Source organism: Vigna umbellata, chromosome 8 (assembly GCF_029865625.1).
Source record: "Vigna umbellata cultivar VRB3 chromosome 8, Vumbellata_1.0, whole genome shotgun sequence".
Classification (NCBI taxonomy): domain Eukaryota; kingdom Viridiplantae; phylum Streptophyta; class Magnoliopsida; order Fabales; family Fabaceae; genus Vigna; species Vigna umbellata.
Window position 1 is genome coordinate 33,655,269 of NC_142172.1, and position 24,395 is coordinate 33,679,663.

The following is a 24,395-nucleotide window of genomic DNA, read 5'->3' on the forward strand; positions in this document are numbered from 1 at the left end:
GGCAGCTGAAAGCGCTCAAGATGTTAAGGTTTATGCAGTCATGCAGACGACAAACAGAGAACTGCTTCAAATCAGAAAGAGATAAAAAAGAAAAACATTATTATGGAATAGAAGCTAGAAAGATTTGTTTGACAAGTCATTGAACCCATAGAATAGAATGATTAGACATTTATCAAATGAATGGCCTACATCACCAGTTGTGACTTAAAATAGCATATAATGTTACACTAGATTAAAATATTAAAAACCATACCACTTAAGTGTTGAAATTATGAGTGACATACCCAGCTAAAAAAAATCAGTACATGGCTACAAAATTTTTAATGATATTGCAGCAGAACGAAGCTTTACACCATCGCTGTCCCACTTCGACTGTGGTGCAGTTGCTCCAGCAATAAAAGCCTACAGAATATAATAAGGGCCAGGTATCTTACTTTTCTGTAATTTATGTTGGCGAAATATAAAGTGATTGATGTGTATCACCACAGAAAAAAAAAAGGAGAATTTCCTCTACTGGTATTGGCTTAACTAGCAGAAGTTGATGACCAATTGGCAGTGATTTATTCCTACCATTGCTTATCAGTATACTGGGATGTGGAGAGAGGCGAACCTACACCGAATTGAGGGTGGACAGTTTCGTCCTCTTAATGTTCTAAATTTATAATTAAATATATTTATTTTTTACACTTTTTAAATTTCTTATTGATCTTACTGTCAAGTGATAAACATACTAATATATTGATATAAACATATGCACATTAGTATATTTCATGATATTAATAATTATTCTTTATTAAGAAAACTATCCCCCTGGTCCAGGGTCTTTCTTGCTTCCGCCACTAGGCTAATTATATCAGTAAATGGATGAAGCAACAAACCTTTCCATTGCTGACACCAGTCATCATAGCTACGTGCTGGTCATCTTTACCAAATTCATAGAAATAGTAAGTCCTGGAATTGTAAAAGCCAATAATGTATTGGAATTTGATGCAATACAAAGACTAAATATTATAGAGACACATTAATAAGGTTAGTTCCATATAGGGTGGTAAAAAGGGCCAACTGATCCGATATTGGCATGCCAAAAATGGGCTAGACCAAGCCGAGCTGACCTATCAATTGAAAATGAATTGAACTTTACAACCTAGTCCACCGAGTTGTCAAGCTAGCCTTGACTCTTTTTTCCATTCTTAGTTCCAAATGAAATAGCAATGTTTAAAAAATTAATTCACACCCAGAATTTTCTACATTAGCATTTTGAGTATTCAATCAAATATTGGGGGAAAGGATATGAATGCTATTTACTTTTAGCCATTCTGTTCTTAAGACAAACTCTGTTTTTTATTTAGAAAGAAATATAAAGAAAATGACTATTTTTGTATGTTGTCCTGAAAAGGAGAAAAGTTTTGGTCCATATAGTTTCAGTCAGTTGAAAATGAACTTACGTAAAACCCTCATCTTCCTTTATTTTTATTGATCTTGCAGAGTAAAGTTTGGACCCTCCTGCATGCACATCATGGGAAGAATGAAATACTAATACCAAGAACTATAAGTAACCGGAAAGAGCAACGAAGCATGTCGTATAATTTGAAAAACTAAATGTTGGATATAACAATCAACGAAAAAAAAAATTTGATAAAATTAACTTCTTTCTGAACCTACAGAAACATGAAGGCATTTAAACAAGTTGTACCTGGAACAAATATTTTTGCTGCTTCCTTCAGGGACCCTAAATCAGATAAATTCTGAGCCTGCTCTAATCAGAGAAGAATACGTAAATTCCTTGAGGGGTTCTCATAAAGAATAGCAAACAGGACTAGATATAATTTCAGTTACAGTGACTTATTCATATGTTCTGATAGTGAAATCATGACGAAGTAAAATGATTATGAATTATATGGACTAAACCAGTTTCTCCATCCTTTATGAAATTATCATGAGTAGCAAAAATTTCCAAGCTCTAGTGCAAGCTCATAAAAAGGAAAAATTTCAAATAAGAAAGAGCTCAATGCTAACTCAACATTGAACTAGAAAGGAACCAAACCAATACAGAATCTAAAGGCCAAGCCGGAGCAGACTCATCACGTTGACTTAGACAAGGGTTTCTGATGTACAAATAGCAAATGGCTCGCTTATCTTTTACTAATTACTCATCCATGGTGAATTTTATGCCCTACTGATATAATTTGGGGGAGAAAAGTACATGTGTATAATAAATGTCATTGACAGCATGATTACCTGCAAGAAGGTGATTTTAAGTTGATTGGTTGGACGAGTGACAACACTTAGAATCTCAGATCTGTTACAATCGCAGAGAACATGCTCCTGTTCATTCTAAAAATACGCAAGTGCATTGCAAGAAAATGTGGAATTGCTGGGAATTCAATATAAAATTACCCATCGGATGATGCAAACCGTGCTGAAAATGTTTTTGCTTTTGCCTTGTCCCCATAAAGAGACCCACCAGCATTGAAATCCTACAAGTAAATGGAATATTATCTCACTCAACTAAGTTTCACAAAGTTTCAAAACCTTCAATGAAATTGTTGCTAAAATGCAAGTTCTCAAAATTAATATTACTGTGTGGTGCATTACGCAGATCAATAAGCTATATATAGTTGTACAATTTCAATTCAACTAATAAGACTAACTAATTCAACCATAAAAATGACTTAACTAACTATTACATCAAACTCCAACTAACTGAAAACTGGATTCAGCTTAGTTGAGCAAACCCCTCATTACTAAAAGCTGTAGACACCTTCAAGTTTCTATTTACACATTTCACACTCATCTTTCAATTGTAGATTTCTATATTACAATGTACTAAGTTAAACAAGGAAATAAATTCAGTGATTGTAATTAAAATTGAGAGAGAAAAGTAGTTAAAAGTGCACCTCTGGTTCCATGATATCCTTAAACTCTGGCGGGACTCGAATGGAAAACCCATCACCGTAGAACTGAAACCAAGATGACGTGTTTTCAATGCCAGAAAGAAGCGATTTCGACGGCAACGTTTGAGGTGACGATTGCGCAAGTGAGACTCGAGGAGTTAGGCCAATGCCAATGCTGACCAGAGAAGTTTGAAGGATAAGGTTCCGTTTGGAGGTGAAATTCTTGGCCTCACAAATTATGGGTTTTGAGGTGAAAGAGAAGAAGGGTTTGGTGTTGTTGGTGATGCAGAGATTGGATAAAAGAACGGCCATGAAAGAAAGTTCATGGAGACAGAGGTATCATTAGTTTCAGCCAAAATAAATTGATTTTGAAGTTTACCCAATTCAGGGGCACATGATTCATTGTAATATGTAGCTTCTTTTTTAGAACATTATCCTCACAGAGGAACAATTATGATCAGACAAAAATTACGGTTTAAGCTTAAACACTGTTTCAAGAAGACATTATAGGTAAGAAATGCTAAAAGTTCAGAAATAAAAATAGCTAGTTAATCAGAGCATAACCACGTTAATTTATTTAGTGTAGTAAACATTATTTATGAATCAAGGAAAATAATATATAAAAAATTGAAATAGGCTTATTTAGTTATTTAGAAATGCAGGTTCGCTTTGGAAAAAATGAACACTTTTAGTTCTGTGGACCAAAAGATCCACATGGCTAATAGACGTTATCCACTTTCAAACACTGCCGACCAATCGAGACCACCCGAAATCTGAACCAAATCAGAGGACAAGGAATGATGTGGAAGAGAAGGAGCCTTCTGCAATTGAATCCTTGCTGATCCTCATCATGGGAGCCATTTTTCCTCCTCACTCTCTCTCTCCACTCCTCAACATCAAACCTTCACCCTCAAGAATCCTCTTGGCTCCCTCTCCCCAACCCAAGTCAAATTCTCTCTTTTGCTCCAAACCCATTGTTTCCAGTCTCAGAAAGAACCAAACTTCATCTCCTAAACCTTCATGCACAACCTGGTTGTCTCATGCTCAACAGGGCTTAGCAGCTTTGGCTATCTCCTTGGCCCTCAACTTTAGCCCAGTTTTGTTCAGTGACAATGCTCTGGCATCTGAGTTTGATGTGCTTAACGAGGGTCCACCCCAAGAATCTTATGTGGTTGATGATGCAGGAGTTCTTAGTAGGGTGACCAGGTCTGATTTGAAGCGGTTGTTGTCTGATTTGGAGTCAAGGAAGAACTTCCACATCAATTTTATCACTGTTAGAAAACTCACGGTTAGTTACACAATTATGTGATTAAATAATTAAACTGTCTTTCATATTTCCGCATGATGCTCTGTGAAGAAGCATTTGGTTTGTTGTGCAACTTTGTTTATGTTCTCTGCCATGCAACTGAACGGAGCATGAAACAAAATGCTAAATGAAATGTTTTTATTGTATGAATGTGGCTAATTGCAGAGCAAAGCTGATGCATTTGAGTATGCTGATCAAGTCCTTGAGCGTTGGTATCCCTCTGTAGAAGAAGGCAACAACAAGGGTATTGTGGTTCTTATCACCAGTCAGAAAGAAGGAGCAGTCACTGGTGGTCCAGCTTTTGTCCAAGCTGTGGGAGAAAACATCCTTGATGCCACTGTCTCAGAGAACCTTCCAGGTATTTACAAGTTTGCAAAATTATTTACTGGAATTTAATTGTCATGCACAAAGATTTTTATAGTATCAAACAATTAGAAATCATCCAGTATATGAAATTAACACTAATAAGTTTAAACACAATTTTGTTATTACATGTGTCGAAAATTCTTAATTTGATCCCTTTAAGCACTTAGTTTGGTTCTTGTAAACATAACACGTTCTTAATTTGATATAGCGCATTCTTAATTTGATATAACGCATTCTTAATTTGGTCTCGTATATGTGATTAAAAATGTGTTACGAGGTTAGAAAAGTCACTGTACAAGGAATCACATGGAAATGATGAATTGGATAGAAAGGAACCTGGGAAAACAATTATGCGGAATACAAGTGACAGAGGGTAAGGAAAGCAAGGCTAACAGAAACCATATTGCCATTCCACTTATACCTGAAACCTAAACACTAACCATAAAACAAACAACCGCCCTCCCCTTTTACCTACCCTAAACTAAAAAACATTCACTCAACTCTTAGATGCCTAACAATGTCAAAAATGTCACCATCCGAAATGCAGTTGAGGAAGGACAAAGGGTTGTTATACCTGTAATGACAAATTCACACTTGTAATTTCAATTTGGATTAGTTGAAGTAGACTGTCTTGGTCAAGCAGTTTTGGGAAGTGGAATGGTAACGGATCAGTCCAAAGTGCAAGCAGTGTTGAACTGGAAGATTCCATCTACATCAAAGAAACTACGGAGTGTTTTGGGCTTAACTGGATACTATTGGAGATTTATTACAAGTTGTGTATCCATAGCTACACCTCTCACTAATTTGCTAAAAAAGGATGTTTTTGGTGGAACTCTCAGGGTACAACAACGTTTTAGCAATTAAAGGAGGCCATTTGCCATCACAATGGCGCAAGTTCTAGTAGTTCCAGATTTTTCAATACCTTGATGCAACAAGTTCTCCAAGAATTTCACATCTCTCCCATTGGAGGACATGCCGGAATTGCACACTGTGGCTAGAATTGTGGTCCAATTTTTTTAAGGCATATACTGGGACATTAATGACCACGTGCAGCAATGTCTCCTATGCCAACAAGCTAAAAAGAATAACGTGCTACCTACTGGTCTATTGCAACATCTTCCCATTCCTGCCCAAATTTAGGAAGACTTAGCCATGGATGTTGTTGTTGGTTTATCTCCCTCTAGTGGCGTTGCAGTTATTTTGGTAGTTATAGACCAACTGTCTAAATATGCTCATTTTCACAAACTCAACCAATTAAACTAGCGATCAAGTTACTAAAGTATTCATGAAACACATTGTGAAATTGCATTGCCTCTGAAAATCAATATCATCCGATTGTGACTGAGTCTTCACTAGCAACTTTTGACTGAGTAGCACTACCCTTGCCATGGGCCCAACATTTCACTCTCGAAGTGATGGACAATTAGAGGCCTCAATAGGTGTCTAGAGATGTACCTGAGATGCTTCATAGTGAATAATCCAAGGGAATGGAGTAAGCTACATCCTTGCGCAGAATTTTGGTAAAGTAGTTCCTTCCAATATAGCAATGGCATGACTACCTTTTTGAGTTGTTTGTAGCAGAGATCCCCCAGCCATTACCTAGAACCAATTGAACCACAATAATCCACCCTCCCTACAAGAGTTGTTGCAACAATGAGATTTAGCCTTCTAAAGTTTCATTTGCTCAAGGCTCAACATCAAATGAAGAAATTTTGTTGATAAAAAGTGTATTCCATTGTATTTTGAGGAAGGTGATTAGTTTTGGTTGAAACTAGGACTCAGATATTTTGGTCATTTTCCCATAATCCAGAAAATTGGTATAGTAGCATATGAGTTACTCTTGCCTGCTTCAGCAAAAATTCATCTAGTCTTCCATCAGACCTTACTGAAAAGATGCAAAGATGATCATCAAAAGTCATATCTGTCACTTCCTTTACTCACCAATGAGTTCGGTCCTATGGTTCAAACAAGTAAAATTCTTGATTCTCGAACTATTATAAGAGGTGATCAACATATTATCATCAGATTGTTTGGATGCAAATCAGGATACTTGGGAAGACACCACTGTTGTTAGCATAGATTATCCTAACTTCAACCTTGAGGATAAGGAGTCACATGGAAATGATGAATGGATTAGTAAGGAACTTGGGAAAATCGTTGTGCAGAATACACAACAAGACTAACAGAAAAAAGTGAGCGTCAGAGGAGGGTCAGTCAAACGTTGAAGGAATTCATCTAGTGAATGAAGTCACTATATAAGGATTAGAGAGAAGGGAAGAAAGAGGAGAATATTTTGAGAATCTATTTTCTCTGGCCCTTGGAGGAAATTTCTAATCTTCTCTTTCTCTGTATTCTGCTTCACTGACATTTGTGCTTGCCTTCACTCCCTAATGTAAGAAAACCATATACTACTATATCCAAAATACAATACAGAGATACTTCACTATTACTCTGTTCTTTTCCATTGCCTTTTACTGTGAGCTTCTTACATGTTACGTGTATGGCAACCAAATTAAGAATAGATCACGTGTATAAAGGACACACAAATTAATAATGTGTAAGGGGTTAGCAGTGGCATGAACCATATCGGTTATGTTTACATGTTAAAGACCAATTTAATTACTTTTTTTCTAGGGACGATATTGAGAAGTCATGACATGTATAAGACTAAAGATATGTTTAACCATTTACAGTGGTTAATGAACTACAACAATCATTGTGATTTTCTGGAGGGGTACAAAACTAGCTATGTGTGGTTTATGTATGCAGTTTTGGCTACGGATGAGAAGTACAATGAAGCTATTTATAGCACAGCTAAACGTCTAGTTGCTGCCATTGATGGCCTTCCAGATCCTGGTGGGCCTTCATTTAAAGACAACAAACGTGAGTCTAACTTCAAGACCAAGGAAGAGACAGAAGAAAAGCGTGGACAATTCACTCTGGTTGTTGGAGGTTTGTTGGTCATTGCATTCGTTGTTCCAATGGCACAATATTATGCTTATGTATCCAAAAAATAAAATAATGTAAGTAGATCTGTCTTTCAAATTCTTACTCTTTATATTCAGATGCATAATATGCAGTTGTAGCCATGCTCATCTTACAATTGAGTGTGGGAAGGCTGAAGAATAAGATGAAAGTTTTTTCTTGTAAATTCAATTCCAAAGTATATGCATTTGACTATGTTATTATCCAGTTGGGTTCTTAAAGTCGGGTAGAAGGAGTTCCAGTTCTTAAAGTCATTTTATTTGATTATTTCATCCTGAATCATATAGTTGTTCGTTTCACTACAACAGTACCATAAGAATGAAATTGTTAAAACAATAAACAGATGAGGGTTTAGAACTTGAGCTAGAGAAGGAAGGCATTTAGCCTCCCTAAAAAAGAGTGGAGTAGTTTCCAGTGAGAATTTGTGATGCCACATGTTGATTTGCTGCCTCAGTGTAGTGAGTTCCGTCCCAGCTTACGTACACACTGCTGTCGTTGCAACCTTTTGCTGTTATTTCAGTCCCATTCAAGATCTTTGTTAGTCCACAAGAAACTCTGCTGTCAAAGTTGAATGGTGGACCTCCATATCCACAGCATGCCATAATGGATTGTTTAAACCCTGCAAACATATATTCACAGAAATTTAGTAGTGTTTGACCGAAAAGTACTCGTGTTAGAAAAGAAATAATGCCATATTGGCCTATCTTGATCCCTATATTCATCATACTTAGACACAATTCTAGAATTGTAACGATTTTGAATGTAATAGATAACTGGGGTATTTTTGCTGCAATCAGAATTGTGATGCAGTGGATTCCCATCAAGTGTCATGCAGTGTAAGTGTTAGTCGAGTTTAGATTCTGGGTTTTTTGTATTGTTTCTCCTCTGAACCTTCAAAATATCTTGATATTGGTATACTAAAAGAAAGTTTTAATATATTTTAAAATATCAAACTCAGTGTTCGTCGGTGTATTTTGAAGACTCGGTAGAGGGACGACACAAAAAACTCAACAAAGAATCAAAATTCATGTTAGTCGCTCAGTTGCATTCAAAATAATATCTATAAGTACTGGGAATAAATGATCATTACCCCAAAAAATGGTGAAATCAATAGTAATTGGAACTGAGATGAAGCAACATATAAATTTCTGAAATTACACTCACCATATTTAGAATAGTTTGCAATGAGGTTTGATTTTATGGTAAAGATATCAACATGTGTTACATTTGCATCTGGATACTGTCCTTTCAATTTACTGCAAAAGGCTTGAAGCTGTATATTAAAGGCTTTGGCAGCTTGGTTGGGTGAACTAACACATCCTAGTTCATCAAGCGTTGATGGATTAGTGCCAAATTTGGCAACAACCTGAGGCAAGCATCCAAGTGGACCCGTGTTATGTATCCAGAAATTCCTTGCCCCGCTATCATAAAGTTTCTAGCTCACACATCACAGAGAGATTGTTAAGTTCGGTATAACTATTTTTATGGAAGTAATAAAATGAAACTTTTAGGAGAAAATAATATTATGCTATCAACCTTTATTCCACTTTCAAATTCTAATAAAATTGCTTGAATTGAGGAGAGTATTTGGTCCAATGTTTTTGAATAAAACGCACCAGCAAGATCGTTCTGGCCTATGTCAAACATGTATAACCCCTTCTCAAAGGAGTCTACAGCAGGGACATACTGATCAAATTTTTTTCCTGAAACATTATTGAGATCACTTTCCTTCAAACGAACGGATAAACAGCAAGCTAGATTTTGAAAACAAAGTAGTAAGAACATAGTTCGTTATTTTATCAAATACCTTGAAGCAATTGAAGAGACAGAGCTCTGAATCTCAGAAACTGGTATACCTGAACCCCAAAGCTGAACGGGCTGATGGATGCTGCATTGGCTGGAAGGATGGTTGAACCTGCTGCTGCAAAGTTGCATCCTCGCTGAAAATTTGGCAACCCCACAGAATCCATGTAGGCATTCAAGAATGGCAATTTCATCGCATCCACTGCAATGCACAACCAACAGCAACACATGGAACTATCATGTCAATGCAAATGATACATTTGGTGCTGCTCACTTGGCTATATGTTCACAATTGCATGGATGATAGTCAAGCCTTAGAGTTTCATATGCTTAGTTACCTCACATTTGTAACATTAGATGATGGCAGTCCAGATTCTCTATGGATTTTTGGTACCAAACTGATGTTGATATATTAAATTTCTTTTTAATATCTCTTAAACCATCATAATCAGTATCCATCAGCGTATTTTAAAGGCAACACACCAAAATAACACAGAAAAATCCAGCAGAAAATCCAAATTCATTAAACGTGTTCCGATACAAACAAAATCCCACTTTAATAAAAATAAAAGATGCACATAAAATTATATACACCTAAGATACTTTCATTGGTAAGAGACTTTTAGAATGTAACCAACCTAAGATGTCGTTGTTATTTGCCTATTTCATACTAGTAAGAGTACGAGTGTGACAATTTCATGAAAGATTAGAAACTTACTCAGAAAGTCCACAATGAGACGTCCATCACAGAACCTCCCAGATGGGGTTTTGAAGTACTTCTGTCCATTAGGCGGGGAAACTAAAAATCCCATAGCTGCAGCAAGTTCACCTGTGTCTGAGTTTGAATCACCAAAGTTGAAAACTGCAGGGTAACTGAAATCAATCGAATTTGCAGCAGCCAAACACAAGCAAAATGTAACAACTTGAAAAGCAACAACATTCTTAGAATCCATGGCAACTCTCATTTTATTCCTGCCAAATACCAATAACACAAACAGAATACCAACTATAGCTAGACTCTATGCTTTTCAACAAAACCAGACTTATTGCATTATTCAAAGACTGTTCCATAAGTTAAAGAGATGGTTTATCTTGTATTAGAATGCTTCCCGTGAACCTTTACACATATCAATGACAACTGTTTCCATGCAATCCAACGAGAGTGAAAAGACAGATGCATTAGCTTTAACAAATCCCACATGTTCTCGGTATGCGTTACATGCAGTGAACAGATTCATCCTTTTATTATTATTTGTTTGGGCTGCCCGTGAGCAATAATGTGCCAAATCTGTAGCAGAAACAGGATTCTTGATCTTGTTATTAGATTCTTTTGAAAAGAAACCAATATGTATTGTTTTTGTGCCAATGTTAGAGGACACAAATTAGCTTTACCTAACAGCAGACAATAAATAATTTGCTTAGAGTTCTCACGTGGCTTAAAGATATATTTGTAATGTTGTGTTAAAGCTTTCAAGTGCACAATTTTGGATGATAACAAAAATTATTTTCTTCTAAAAATGTTATTCAAAATGCTCTATTTAAGAATTCAAGAAATTAATAGTACTGAACATATAGAAGTCACTTGACCCACTTTTTTAGTAGTGACTAAAAGTGTTTAACATGATAATGTATTTAATGTTTCTTAATTGGCATCATTGGGATAATGACCAGCAAAATCAAACTCCAACTTTTGAAAACCTAAAAGTCTTAATATGATTTATTAATATTTGGTAAAATATATAGTGTTTCTTTTTTCAATTATACAGTGATATGTTGTAAAAAAATAAAAAGTTGAAATTAATTCGAACACATGATTAAAAATTGTTTTAGTTTAAGTTAGATTAATTTTTCTTGTCAACAAAATAAAGTAAAAATATAGTGTCTATTTTATTCTTCTAAAGGTGACTTTTAGATTACTGGTTGCAAAAATCTTCCCAAACAAGCATTGTAAAAAATTTTAAACAAGATTTTCAGAATAGGATTTTTAAAACACCTTTTTCCTACGAAAACAAGCTTTTCAAAATGAGTTTTCCAAAATAAACTTTCCAGATCAAACTTTTGAAACATATGAACATATGAGATGCGTTCTTATGTTTCAACATTTCTGGAATTAAGACTTTTGGAACATATTTTCCACAACATATATAATATTTTCTAGAACAAATTTCTCTTTTTCTTTCACCTATCGAAGAGTACGATGACAATTGAAAACGAAGGTGTAGTTTGAAGCAGTTGCAGATTTGGTTGCTGGTATGGGGTGGAGGTAGTAATCATGGGGTGTAGGAAAAATATGCTTTCCAGTCAAATACTCTTCTAAGTAAATTATACACTTTTTCTATTTACACCCAATACTTTCCTTCTACACCTCCCACTTCTCTCTACACTTATGAAAATACCATATATATATTTTTTTTTCTTTGAAGCTCGTCTTAGTAAGAATAGAATTCTCTTACACATTTGACTTTCAAATTGTGCAAGTTAGATTACAAAATGATTGTTTCATCCTACAGTTCCAATCATTTCATCTTGCACTTCCAAATTTTTCTAAAATTCTAAAACTATCTTTTACAATTCAAAATACTCTACCTTTCATTATTTTTATTTCATCAAATTTTGAAATTTAATAAATGATTTTTTTTATTAAATTTTGAAATCTGACAAAAAAATTTTCAAAGTTTCATCGAAATTTAAAATTCGTTAAAGAAAAATATAATTTCTAAAATTATTTTTTAAAATTGGAGATATGATATGAAATGATTGGAAGTGTAAGGTGAGACAGCCTTACAAAATTGTGTTTCAAACAGTAATATGGAAGTCAATTTTATATTTTAATTAATAACATTACTCAAATTTATGTTTTAATTAATAACATTACACAATTCAAATTTGAATTTTACAATTCCAGAGTAATAACTCTTTTTTTTCATATTACACAATAATAAAAAAACTCAAAACTAGAAAAATGTAAGATTGTTGAAAATCAAAAGTAAAAAAAATAATTAAAACTAAAACAACTACACAGTTTTAAATCTTACAGGGTGCAGAAGCAACTTATGGGGTGAAAAAGAAATTCCTTAAATTCTAAGCTCCTACCTTTTCTAATGAAAGAAGGCTTAAACCCTTGAAAAACCAGAGACCTGTGTGGGGGTGAATCTTGCATCCTCCGTTCATCTGTTATCAAAGGTGTAATTGTAACATTAATGTTTCTGAGTCCATGTTGAAGATGACGACGCCGTTCAAACGCTTACATTTAGTTCGCACACTTTATCGTTCATCTCAAATTGGAGAATCTTCGTCGTATCTGTGAGTAAAAATACTGCTTTCATCGGGATCTGAGAAAATGCATTTTCTTTATCAACCCAAATGGTTGTTCTGACCTTGAAATGAAAGTCATGGCGCAATTTGCATTTCCTTACTATCAATTTGGTGTGTTTAAATTTTCAGACTCGTTAGCTGCAAGACTTATTCCTCTGCTATATCAAACGGTAATCTACTTTAAATTTGTTTTGTTGCTTCATTTCTATGCGAAAGGGATTTTATAAGAGAGATGTATGTGAACGATTAGGAACTGGCCTTTAACATCTACTTGTTTACATTCAAGTTAGTTTTTGCCTGATCAGGTTCTGAGGGTAATTTCAGGAGCTTCTATCCTCATTTATTAAAGGGCCAAGATGGCTTTCCCTTTACTGGTGTAAAATCTTTGACACTGCGATCTTCAATGGTAAATAGTTTTGAACATTTTAATCTATTAGGACCGTGATTTTTGGGATTGAAGCTTTTTGTCATTTTTATGTTTCTCTTAGGCGACTGAGTTGTCCATTTTCATGAACGATAAGAGGATGATAACTACTCAGGCCAAAGCCCCAGCACAAGCGCGGCAAGTGGTATCTCTCTTACGTTTCTTTTCTTTGTTTTATGACGCTCAAGTGTTTTCTGCTATTCTTCATGGTACATAGTATATGCTACACGTGTTTTATCCAAGATATTCAAAAGATAAAATTTATGGGTTGTTCTTTTTTGTATGAATGTTTTCTATATCTTTTGGGCTTCAGTCTTTAGTTATGGAACTGTTGATTTTAAGGATTGCTATCCCTCTCTCATTTATGCACTTCTTGTATGCTGGATTATATATCCATTTATTTGAATATTGAAATTCAATAACTGGATTAGTTATCCTGTTTCCTTTCAATGAAAAAAAAAATACCAATTGAGGTAAATGGATTCTTCAAACAAGTTTTTTCTACACTTCAATGACATGGTGTGGGGAAACTAAGACATATAGTTTATGGCTACAGTTAAGCTAAGTCATTAAAAGATTTTGATTATTTATAAATTTAGAGTATTTTCATAAGATTCAAAGCGTATTAGCATTTCAATTAACAGACCACCCGAGAAGCCTCCATTTTAAAACCTGGATATGCTAGATGTAAGTGCATGTGCCTCATTTGGGTCTTGTTCTCTAAAATAGCTAGCTAGAGAGTTGATGGCTAGATGGATTTCAGGCTACCCTCTTATTTGAATTTGTGCATTTATGTACAACTTAAAAGGATAGTGCAAATGGATTTGATCTATAATAGTTGTATGTGATTGTAACATCCCATTTTTAATAGTTTTAACACTACTATGGAAGTCTCACATATTTAATAAGCAAGAACAGTTAACTTAGTAGAAAACCTATAACATATCATTATAGTTATCCACTCATAACCATAATAACAAACTTTATATACAACTGACATTTTAACACTAAGAGTTTCTATACAAAAACTTAAGGTTTAACTAGAGTTTTACAAAATATTAACTGTACACATAAACTACTCTTACTGTCTATACATTTGTACCATCACCCTCCAGCTCCTGCTCAACAAAATCATCCTTCTCTAGTCACGCCATTTAGATGATTATTGCAAAAGAGAAAAGAAACAAACCAACAGACACAAAAAGAAGGGTAAGCTAATTTACCAAAGAGCATACATATAACTGAAACATACATCCCAAACACATCAACACAGATAAATAAAACAATCCTAAGCATATCAGCTTACATTCTAGAGTTGACTATCTAGATAAATTTACTGATGTCGAACTTTGGTGAGTTTTGCACTTGTAGTGGTGAAACAGTTTGTCCACCCAAGCTACCACACAAGGTTAATCCATCAACCAATTATGGAAAAAGAATCAAGCCATAGACTAGGACCTCTTGTTACTCCTCACGACATAACCCACCCTTCTCTACTTGAGATTGGATGGTTATTGGAATGCTAGGATAACCCCCAATACAGAATCTTTACATTGATACATACACTACTTGAAACAACCACAAGAACTTCCCCCTTGGAATTCCTTTCACAACATTCTTTAACCATACATATAACCATGTTTACAAACTGTTGTAATTTGAAATAATATTTTTAGAATCTTCCTAATTACAGGAAATAAATATATAATCTTTTGTTTTATTTTATTTTCCTTATTTTCCTTTTTAGGAGAATTAAATTATTACAAATAGAGGGTATCAGAATGTTTTTTTATGATTGAGAATAATAAATGAGTCTTATTTTCAACTTGGTATCAGAGCTTGTCTGATCCGCTTCCGCTGTCTTTGCTGTTTGCCGGCGGCCCCCTAAAAGTCTCTTCTTTAACATGTGTTTTTAATGGGCTCCAATTGCCCTAATCAAGTTCTGCCTTAGAATTCTGGTCTTTTTTCCAGTATTAGCAAATACAGAGTTCTTGTTTCTTTTCTTCTCCCTGACTTCATATCTCTCTTGGCACATATCAGTCAACCACGCGCCAGGGCTCACCAAAAGTAAGCTTCTTTGGATGAGTTTTGCTCTCTTTTTGGGTCGCTAAGGAAGCTTACACCCCTTCATGGCCAGAAAATCTTCCTCTTTCTCCTTGCTTGAAAGAGTGATGTAAAGCTTCGGCCACACTAGGGCCCGTTCCTCGCCGTTGTTACCGTCGCTGCTGCGATTTTTCCGCTCTCCTCAGCCGATCCCCTCATCGTGTAGTACCGGTCCTCCTTCTCTGGCGATGTTGATTTCCTGGTCTCATCGACCAACGATCGGATTTCTCTGCCGTGCACCGCTGCTCTCTGCCGTCGACCACCGTCTGCCGTCGGCCACCGTCGCACTTTCATCCGATGACCAGCGGATCTGGACCGCCTCCTTGAGCCACGGCCAACCCCGCCGGAGTCAGGACTAGACTTCGCTCAACACGCCTCCACGCGTCGCCTTTCTACAGCTGGTCTCGGGTGCGTGTTTGTCATGCGCCGCCTTCTCGGTGTCGGAATCGCAACGCGCCGCTACCGGTCGTGTCGCCGAACCTCCATCTCTATGTTCTGACCCTCCATAGCAGCCATGGCTGCCATCTTCATTGTCTTCACAACATCTTCGTCTTCTCGAAGCACACTTCCGCACCGCTGGACCTCCTCTCGTTTTTGCGTTTTGGTTTGGTCTTTCATCCTACCCTTTGTTGTCTTCTCCGCTACTTTGATGCCGCTAATGCCACAGTCGGCGTCGGCGCAGTCAATCGCCGCTACAGTCAGTCACTACCACCACAGACGGGAGTGGCGTCGCTTTGCGAGCTACTGTCAATCTCTCTGCAACCCTTGACCAGTCTTTTGATCTTCGGGTGTTCCACCTCCAATCCAACTTGGAGGAGTTGGAATCCATGTACGCTCCTTCTTGGGACCAAGCGATCGCTCTTCCTTTCCTTGTTGCTCCGTTGATTCAACTTGTGAGCCACTGATGTGTCTCCACCATCTGGTTACAGTTCCGTGATTCTCTCTTGCAAGTGTTTTCCTATCACAGGAAAACAAACCTGGCCATTTCCTGTCTACACCACTTAATTCACTTTCTTGCCGGGTTGACGTGTTTAAGGTTGGGGGATCTCATTATACCTCAGACTCTTTGGACGCCGTTGCCTCACTTCATTGGTTTTTTGATGCCATAATAAGTTCTAAGTGTTTTGCTTTCTGCCATGTGAAAGGATCTTTGCACCGTCAATGCCTTGTTGTAACAGCTCACTGAGAGTTGTTCTATGAGACCGCCCGCTGATTTGACTCGTTAGATGTTAGGGGTTTCAGATTTGTCCCCAAGTACGGATCGGTTCTCACTAGTTCTTCCACCTTCACGTTCTGTCATTGACGTGCATATGACGTTTAGTCGTGAGGGGAAGAAAAGTTTCAGCCGTTGTAGGGTGGTTAAGTCCCTATAGGTTTTTTGCTGTTAGCCGCTGCAGGGCAGTTCAGTTCCTGCAGGTTTGTTGTTGTTAAGGCAGTTAAGTCCCTAAAGGTTAGGACAGTGAAGTCCTTGAAGGTTCGTTGTTGTTAGGTAGTTAAGTCCCTAAAGGTTCGTTGTTGTTAGGGCAGTTAAGTCCCTAAAGGTTAGGACAGTGAAGTTCTTGAAGGTTTGTTGTTGTTGGGGCAGTTAAGTCCCTAAAGGTTCGTTGTTGTTAGGGCAATTAAGTCCCTAAAGGTTCATTGTTGTTCAGGCTAGTTAAGTCCCTACAGGTTTGTGGTTGTTAGCCTTTGAAGGTCTCCCATATGTTACTCATGGAAATCATGTTCTTGAAGTTTTGTTGTTGTTCGCCACTATTGATGGCAATCCAGTCCCTGCAGTATGGTGCTAGTTTGCCTCGTCCATTGCTGTCCAAGTTCAAGTTTCATTGTGCTAGTTCACTTTTGTTCATTGCTGTCCAATTTGGTTTATTGACGTTCTCTACAATTGAGTTTGACTATTCCAAGCTTGGTTCATACAATCTTGTATAATCCAGCTTGAGGGGGAGTGTTGTAATTTGAAATAATATCTTTAGAATCTTCCTAATTAGAGGAAATAAATATATAATCTTTTATTTTATTTTCCTAGTTTCCTTATTTTCCTTTTTAGGATAATTAAATTATTACAAATAGAGGGTATTTTTTATGATTGAGAATAATAAATCAGTCTTATTTTCAACTCAAACCACAAAACATCCATAATTCCACACAAGTAGACATTGAATCTATATAAACCAGTTCAAACCAAACAAGAATAAGAAAAACACAGAAAACATAAAAAGACATGAAACAGGGAGTGCCCAACGTCCAGAATTGGTGCCCAGCGAGCCAACCTCTTGCCTTGCGTAAGGAGAAAAAGAGTCTAGACTTGCAAGGATGAAGTGGCGCTCAACGTCCAAAAGCACCGCTCAGTGGCATATAACACACGAGCCCTCTGACTTCGCAACGCTCAGCACCCTGGAGCTTAGAGACTCTCTGACTTTGCAGAGCTTAGCGCCACATGGGGCCACTCAGCATCACACTAGAAGCCATAAACTTTGATTCTTGATCTGATTGCACTCAAGACCTATCCCAATGACCTAATTGGTATTCTTAACATTGTGATTGATTTGAAAACATGTTTAAACATCATATTGAATACCAATTTGCTCTATTGGTCAACAATTCAGTCCATCAGATCAAACCAGTAACAACCAAAAACCCAAACAACATACCAAATGACCAATTTCCAGCAATAAGCAAAGCTAACCAAGTTCTAATGGCACAAACTCGGGCTTCTAACATCAAGCTCATTTAATAAACGATTCTCAAAGAATTTCACCTGTCAAACCGCCAATTCTAGACCAATTTTGTTACGTACCTGAGTACGTAAACTAGCCAAATACAACCTTTCACACTCTCTCACACGTAACAGAACAATAAACAAATGATATTGGATGAATGAATCTCTTTTATTGATGGTAATATATGAATAAACAAGGGTAAACAATAATTGGGAGCATAACCTCCTTCAATTACTTTGAAAGCATAACCTCCCTCACAAGACAATAATGTCTGTCACAAAACTCAATAATCAAAAGCATGTCTTTAACCCTAGACTCAAACTTTATTTATATTAATTATTTCCCGCCCATCTCTTATTAAATATTTCTCTAGAATATATATACATTTAATATAAATATCCTTATATTTAATATTTAATATAAATATCCGTATATTTAATATAAATATCTCTCCGTATATTATCCTAGCATATATCCTTAATTATAAATATCTTATATTGAATATTTCCCTGAATATATATTTATTTACTATAATTAACTTATACTATATTTATTTACTTTAATTAACTTATACTGAATATTCTCTCTGCTTCCCACCGTTTGGCCTGGTCACGCCCCGTTGTCCACCGTCCGACCTAACCTCTCCATGCCTTCCACCATTCGGCCTAACCTCTCCATGTCTTCCACCGTTCGGCCTTTACGGTCAATACCGTTTGGCCTCACTTCCCTCCTACCTTTCTTCTCCTTCTCATTACCTCCCACCTTATACCCTAACATTAATGTTACGATCTAAGGTAGGGGTAATAATAAGGGTTGGAAAGTATATGAGCAGAGAGAATATTTAGTATAAGTTAATTAGAGTAAATAAATATAGTATAAGTTAATTATAGTAAATAAATATATATTCAGGGAAATATTCAATATAAGATATTTATAATTAAGGATATATGCTAGGATAATATACGGAGAGATATTTATATTAAATATAGGGATATTTATATTAAATATTATATAAATATCCCTATATTTAATATAAATATCTCTCCGTATATTATCCTAGCATATATCCTTAATTATAAATATCTTATATTGAATATTTCCCTGAATATATATTTATTTACTATAATTAACTTATACTATATTTATTTACTCTAATTAACTTATACTGAATATTCTCTCTGCTTCCCACCGTTCGGCCTGGTCACACCCCGTTGTCCACCGTCCGACCTAACCTCTCCATGCCTTCCACCGTTCGGCCTAACCTCTCCATGTCTTCCACCGTTCGGCCTTTACGGTCAATACCGTTCGGCCTCACTTCCCTCCTACCTTTCTTCTCCTTCTCATTACCTCCCACCTTATACCCTAACAAATTTCCAACCAGCACTTAACCTATTACTAAACCAAAGTTCAGCAGCAAAATGACCAATCAAAAACAGAAATTGTATTATTCTCAGCTCATCAAAAACCAGTAACAATCAGCAAGCTATCTATAACAAGAATTCACCATACCAAACTATCAATTCAACATGTCACACAATACACTATCATAGAACTCAAAACAGATTTCAACAATGGTTCCATACAATTCCTACATACCAAATCATATTATCAAGTTACTAAAACTTTAGAAACAAGGTATTTAACTTTCCTTACTTGTTAGAAGCTCAAATGACTCTATCTTCTCCTACAAAACACCGAATCATGATCAGGGTATACCGTTAAAACCACTGATAAATAGAGAAACTAATGGAAGACTCAAACAACACATGCGATATAGCCAACATCACATGCATTGGAAAACGTGAAACTAGAGAGAAAAGAGCAGAAGCTAAGTTACTCTTTTACAAGACCTGATTGGATAGATTAGAAGATCTCACCTCAATGATCACTTAGGCGTTTCCTGATCTTCAAATAGATAAACAATGGATGAGTAGATTTAGTCAGAAGGTAACGATCTCTAAGAGAACAAGTTTTAGAAAGATGGTATGTTTCTATATAATGAAACTCTTTAATTGGAATTCTATTCATACTTTTGAAATTTTATAATAAAATAAGCGAGTGTCATTATTTAAAACATTCTATCACTTCTAATATTCTATTTTCTAGACTTTCATAGTGATCATTTAGAGATTGTTTGATTTCTGTTTTTGAGTTTTAAAACTATCCTACAAGATCAATTTTGAATACTAAAATATAGAAACAGCTAAAAGATTTCCAGACCAGTTTCCATAAAATCATGATGGCATAACTGTAAATATGTACATTCACTAATGCCAGTTTTCTAACTAACAAAATACAATGGTATCATTTGCATATGAATGAAAAGTAAACCATTCATATTGATGGAGCTCAAACCTCGCCAATTTTCAAAACTTTAGAAGTTGTCCTGCCAGACAAATTTTTCATTCATTCTGTTTTCAAAATGTTATCTTATCTTAAATTTCATACTGTTTTAAAAATTAAAAACAGAAACATATGTCAAACAAGGCATTAATTTACTGATCTGGTAATTATTTTGATGCTTTGCTATCATATCATTGATGCAGGGTCAACAAATATCCCTATCAAGTCCTGGATTTATCTATGAACCTTATGAACCTCGTGAAAAAATCCCATTTTGGAAGAGGTTAGATCTCAGTGGTTTTAAATCTCTATGGTTTATACATGGCTTGTCGTCACAAACAGACTCTAGTGTTGTGTATGTGGGTGTGTGTATATAAATTTGAAATTTGCATTGCTATTTATGTTTTTATTTTAACATTTAGAATTCTTTATGCCTTTTTCTAGTTATTTTCTTTACCATTTTGATATGCCTTCCGTGTATAAGCATTACATTTCCTTATAAACTATGATAATGATTTATCATGATCTTATGTATAATTTCTCTGTATCATCAGATGGTTCACTATAAGTGGTTGGAGAAGAACAAAAGTTGACATAATTCTTGAGGTGATTATGCATATAAATTATTTTAATTTTGTTTTGCATTATTTCCCCAAATTTCGAGAATAGGACCAAACTATATTAATGTAATCATTCATCCAAATTGTTCTTTCCATTCTCTTTTCTTTACACCCAGTCTTGGATAATCACAGAAGATTGTTGCTTTCTTTGAAGGGGAGATTATTTTCCTCTCTTTGACTTCATTCTTCTCCTTTTCTCCTAAATATTCTCTTTTATAATAGATTGGAAAAGAAAATGAAAATGAAAATCACTCTGAAAGTTTTGTCCTTGGATCCTTTTATTTTGATCCATTCTTCTCTCTTTTCTTTACACCCATTCTTGGAGAATCGCAGCAGATTGTTGCTGTCGGGAGGAATTATTTTCCTTTTTGAGTACATTCTTCCCTTTTTCTTCTAAATATTCTCTTTTATAACAGAGTGGAAAAGAAAAAGAAAATTAAAATCAATCTGAAAATATTGACCCTGGACCCTTTTATTTTAATGGAGCCTATCAATAACCTTAATCAAGCTTTGTGTTTTACTCTGTTGCAGCTCAAAAGTGCCTATGCTATTGCTAAGTTAAGAAAAAAGGGATATTCAAAAAAACAGTTCTACAAAGAGGCTGTCAATATGTACAAGGAGGTATGCTCTGTTGCCTTTACTAAGTTTTTTTTTTCTAATTCATCGTGACAAGATCAAACAACAACTAACCCGCAAAGTCTTTCTCCTTTAGGTGGTGATGTCTGCTAAGTAAATCAAATAATGTGTTTTTCTTTCTTGCTACTGATTCTACCATTTGATAAGATCTTTTACCAATTACCTGTTAGTTCAGGCAGCACTACTGTAGAACTAAAACTAAAAGAAATTAAGAAATGGAAAAAATGTCTTATTAATTACACTTTTGGTCCCACTAGTTTCAACTTTAACAATATCATTCATATGTTTGAAATTTCTAATTGAAACAAATAAAAAAATTCAGTCCTCCTGTTGTTTCATTGTTTCTATTGTCAGAAAAGATAGTGCCACTGTGCCACATTTGTAAAACTGACTTGTATTCCCATATCTTTTCTTACGGGGCTCATGTTTGCTGGTGTTGCACTATCTCTGGATTCTCTACTGCCACAGAGATGATGTCGATCAGTTCCAAATCTTCAAGATTGTCAGATGATATTACATCAATTTGTTGAAAACTAGAGGGATCAATTGTTAATTAATTTAATTTGATACAAGTGTTTAAATTGTTCAAAATTATGAATGATGAATATGCTGCTCTGAACATGCAGTCTTTTTTAAATTTGAAATCTCTGCTAGTTGTTGAGTTACTTATGATGATTTCAAATCCTTATTTAATTGAACAGATTGTGTGGGTAAAGCAGATACCTAATGGCATTTGATGCCCTGTCTTAAGAAACAAAATCACTCTTATTTTGTGGAATTGCCACTCCTTGTGAATGCCAAAATTGGAAGCACGCACTTTCTGTTATAGAATGTTGGTGCATGGTAGTTATAATTTAATATATTAGGAGAGTGTATTATTGGAAAGATTTGAAGGGAGACCATTTTGGAGTGATACAGCCAATTCAGATAGTGTTCAGGAGAAACAATTTAAACAAATGCCTTGAAGAAATTAAGTACAGAAGACACTTTGTCTGGTCTTTGTTCATGTTTTGAATTTTAACCAGCTAGGACAATTTGTAATCCTTATTTCTTGGTAGTTTCTTTCTATTGGTTGTAGTATACGTTGTTGTATTGACTTTCTTTTCCTCTATGATTTCAGTAGGGATATCTTGTTAGCCCCAATGCTGATATTTATATATATATATATATATATACATTTTTTTTTCAGATAAACACTCTAATAGCCAATGGTGACAGAAGATCTTTACGGAAATCAGTTACTGAGAAGATGTTTTCTGTATGCTTCAGTTCTTTTATGTGATTTTATTAGTGAATATGACCTATAATGCAATTCTGTGTATTATTTTCATTAATAATTTCTAAAGGGAATATAATTTAATTTTTGAGATCTTGTGTTCATTTTCTTGTCCAAGGCACTTAAGAATGAAATTAAACAAAGAGAATCTGCATGGAGCAAGGTATATTGGGAAATGGTTGAGCCTGTTGTTATGATTCGAACTTTGCGGGCACGTCTGGTTAGTATTCTTCTGTACTGTATTTAAGTTTTGGTCATGATGTGGCAGGGGAACTAAAAATATAGCACAAATATGAAACAATAGAAAGAACATCTGCCTTTACTGGCATTAGATCACATCAAAGAGCTGAGGCGTGAACTTGCTAACACTGAAGCATCACTTATCAAAATCTGGTCCCATTGGATCAAGTAATAGTATAACTATGATTAGCTTTGGTAGGATGCATTGCTAGAGATGTTCTGACCATTTTACTACTGAAAAATTTGAAGTTAATCAGTTTGTTTCTTGGTATCTTTGTATAGTTTCTCTGGAGATCTCCCTGGAGTTACTAGTTATATCTTTTGTAGGCATCATGATGAACAAAAAACTTAATTTTGAAGTTTTTAAAGTAGTTTGCGCTTTATAAATTCTGGGATGAAATAGTTCAACAAAATTTTAATTGTATATAATTGAAATATTCTGAAGTGCTAGTCAACCAAGCACGTCCTTTTGATCTACTAGCTTTATGCTGAAGTGCAGATTATATGTGATGCTGAATTGTATTGTCACTCTCTCTCTCACACGAGTGCACATATTTTCAATTCAGTATTTTGGTTTTCAATATAATGATTTCTTTTATTGATGACTTTCTTTTCAATTACAGATTGGAGTTGATCGGAAAGACCTAGATAAAACATTTATTCAGCTTACTCTCGAGATTTTGGCTAAACAGGTATGCTTTACATTAAAATTGGTCCAATCCCTGAAAACTTATACCATGAGTAATAGGAATTTAAACCACTCAACATTAAATAAATGTTATATTAATTGCAGAAATTTGAAGCATTTGACTCGAAAGGATCTGTGGTAGCCGGAGATAAAAGCAAGGAGGTAATAATGATGCTTGCTAATTATTGTTTTTAAAAACAGTTTTTTGTATTTCAAATTTTATGTTCTTTAGAAGTTTGTCTACGGGACAATTAAGCATGTATTTTTATAGTAAATGAGAAACCATCTCCAAACTCATTCTTTTTCTAGGAAATGACAAACTGTTTTAGTGAAGGGAACTTCGTATCCTTTTGACTTCCAAAATCAATTGGTCACTCAAGTTTGCTCCTATATTTACCAGGTTCTTGTCCGTGATATATGGGTATTTGAGAAGTCCATGTTTCACCCTGGCGCAAGGTGGCGTCTATGTGGACGGATAACACCAAAAGCATCATACTTATCTAGTTGAATAAAAAGACTAATATTTATGATAGTTAGCTGTTCCCGTGTTGCATCTTGTAACTGTTGAGCTGAATTCTTATATTTGTTTGTCTCTGGAGCCTTGTCCTCTGAATATAAAAGTATAGGTGTAAACCTGTGCAAATTTTGTTATTCGAATGAAATTCATTTGGAAATGTTT

General features: G+C 35.3%; 4 protein-coding genes across 7 annotated transcripts; 2 read left to right on the forward strand and 2 right to left on the reverse strand.

Annotated features, from left to right (window-relative positions):
* Positions 1 to 139: 139 nt before the first annotated feature.
* On the reverse strand, positions 140 to 3,445 carry LOC124826959 (uncharacterized). 2 transcript variants are annotated; one of them, XM_047299931.2, is made up of 7 exons: positions 2,898 to 3,409; positions 2,398 to 2,477; positions 2,239 to 2,299; positions 1,694 to 1,751; positions 1,446 to 1,503; positions 879 to 951; positions 140 to 402 (listed from the first exon to the last, which is right to left on the reverse strand). In XM_047299931.2, exons 1-7 carry the CDS (start codon positions 3,204 to 3,206, stop codon positions 310 to 312), a joined length of 732 nt encoding a protein of 243 aa, XP_047155887.1. In that variant the 5' UTR covers positions 3,207 to 3,409; the 3' UTR covers positions 140 to 309. The 2 variants fall into 2 exon arrangements, with proteins under 2 accessions (XP_047155887.1, XP_087953016.1); XM_088096890.1 differs by lacking the exon at positions 140 to 402 and adding an exon at positions 409 to 610 and having other exon boundaries at positions 2,898 to 3,445.
* A 200-nt stretch (positions 3,446 to 3,645) lies between these two features.
* Positions 3,646 to 7,758, forward strand: LOC148194537 (UPF0603 protein At1g54780, chloroplastic-like). The gene is made up of 3 exons (XM_088096891.1): positions 3,646 to 4,182; positions 4,366 to 4,558; positions 7,336 to 7,758. Exons 1-3 carry the CDS (start codon positions 3,745 to 3,747, stop codon positions 7,581 to 7,583), a joined length of 879 nt encoding a protein of 292 aa, XP_087953017.1. The 5' UTR covers positions 3,646 to 3,744; the 3' UTR covers positions 7,584 to 7,758.
* Positions 7,605 to 10,604, reverse strand: LOC148194538 (GDSL esterase/lipase At1g54790-like). 2 transcript variants are annotated; one of them, XM_088096889.1, is made up of 5 exons: positions 10,073 to 10,604; positions 9,359 to 9,556; positions 9,088 to 9,254; positions 8,716 to 8,917; positions 7,605 to 8,170 (listed from the first exon to the last, which is right to left on the reverse strand). In XM_088096889.1, the coding sequence occupies exons 1-5, from the start codon at positions 10,317 to 10,319 to the stop codon at positions 7,941 to 7,943; spliced, it is 1,044 nt and encodes a 347-aa protein (XP_087953015.1). In that variant the 5' UTR covers positions 10,320 to 10,604; the 3' UTR covers positions 7,605 to 7,940. The 2 variants fall into 2 exon arrangements, with proteins under 2 accessions (XP_087953015.1, XP_087953014.1); XM_088096888.1 differs by having other exon boundaries at positions 8,716 to 8,986; positions 10,073 to 10,584.
* Positions 10,605 to 12,452: 1,848 nt separating this feature from the next.
* Positions 12,453 to 24,395, forward strand: LOC124826954 (uncharacterized). Of its 2 annotated transcripts, XM_088095733.1 has the most exons (12): positions 12,456 to 12,657; positions 12,799 to 12,839; positions 12,975 to 13,075; positions 13,158 to 13,238; positions 20,460 to 20,539; positions 20,811 to 20,862; positions 21,408 to 21,497; positions 22,702 to 22,770; positions 22,907 to 23,008; positions 23,652 to 23,720; positions 23,822 to 23,878; positions 24,117 to 24,395. In XM_088095733.1, the coding sequence occupies exons 1-12, from the start codon at positions 12,569 to 12,571 to the stop codon at positions 24,222 to 24,224; spliced, it is 939 nt and encodes a 312-aa protein (XP_087951859.1). In that variant the 5' UTR covers positions 12,456 to 12,568; the 3' UTR covers positions 24,225 to 24,395. The 2 variants fall into 2 exon arrangements, with proteins under 2 accessions (XP_087951860.1, XP_087951859.1); XM_088095734.1 differs by lacking the exon at positions 22,702 to 22,770 and having other exon boundaries at positions 12,453 to 12,657.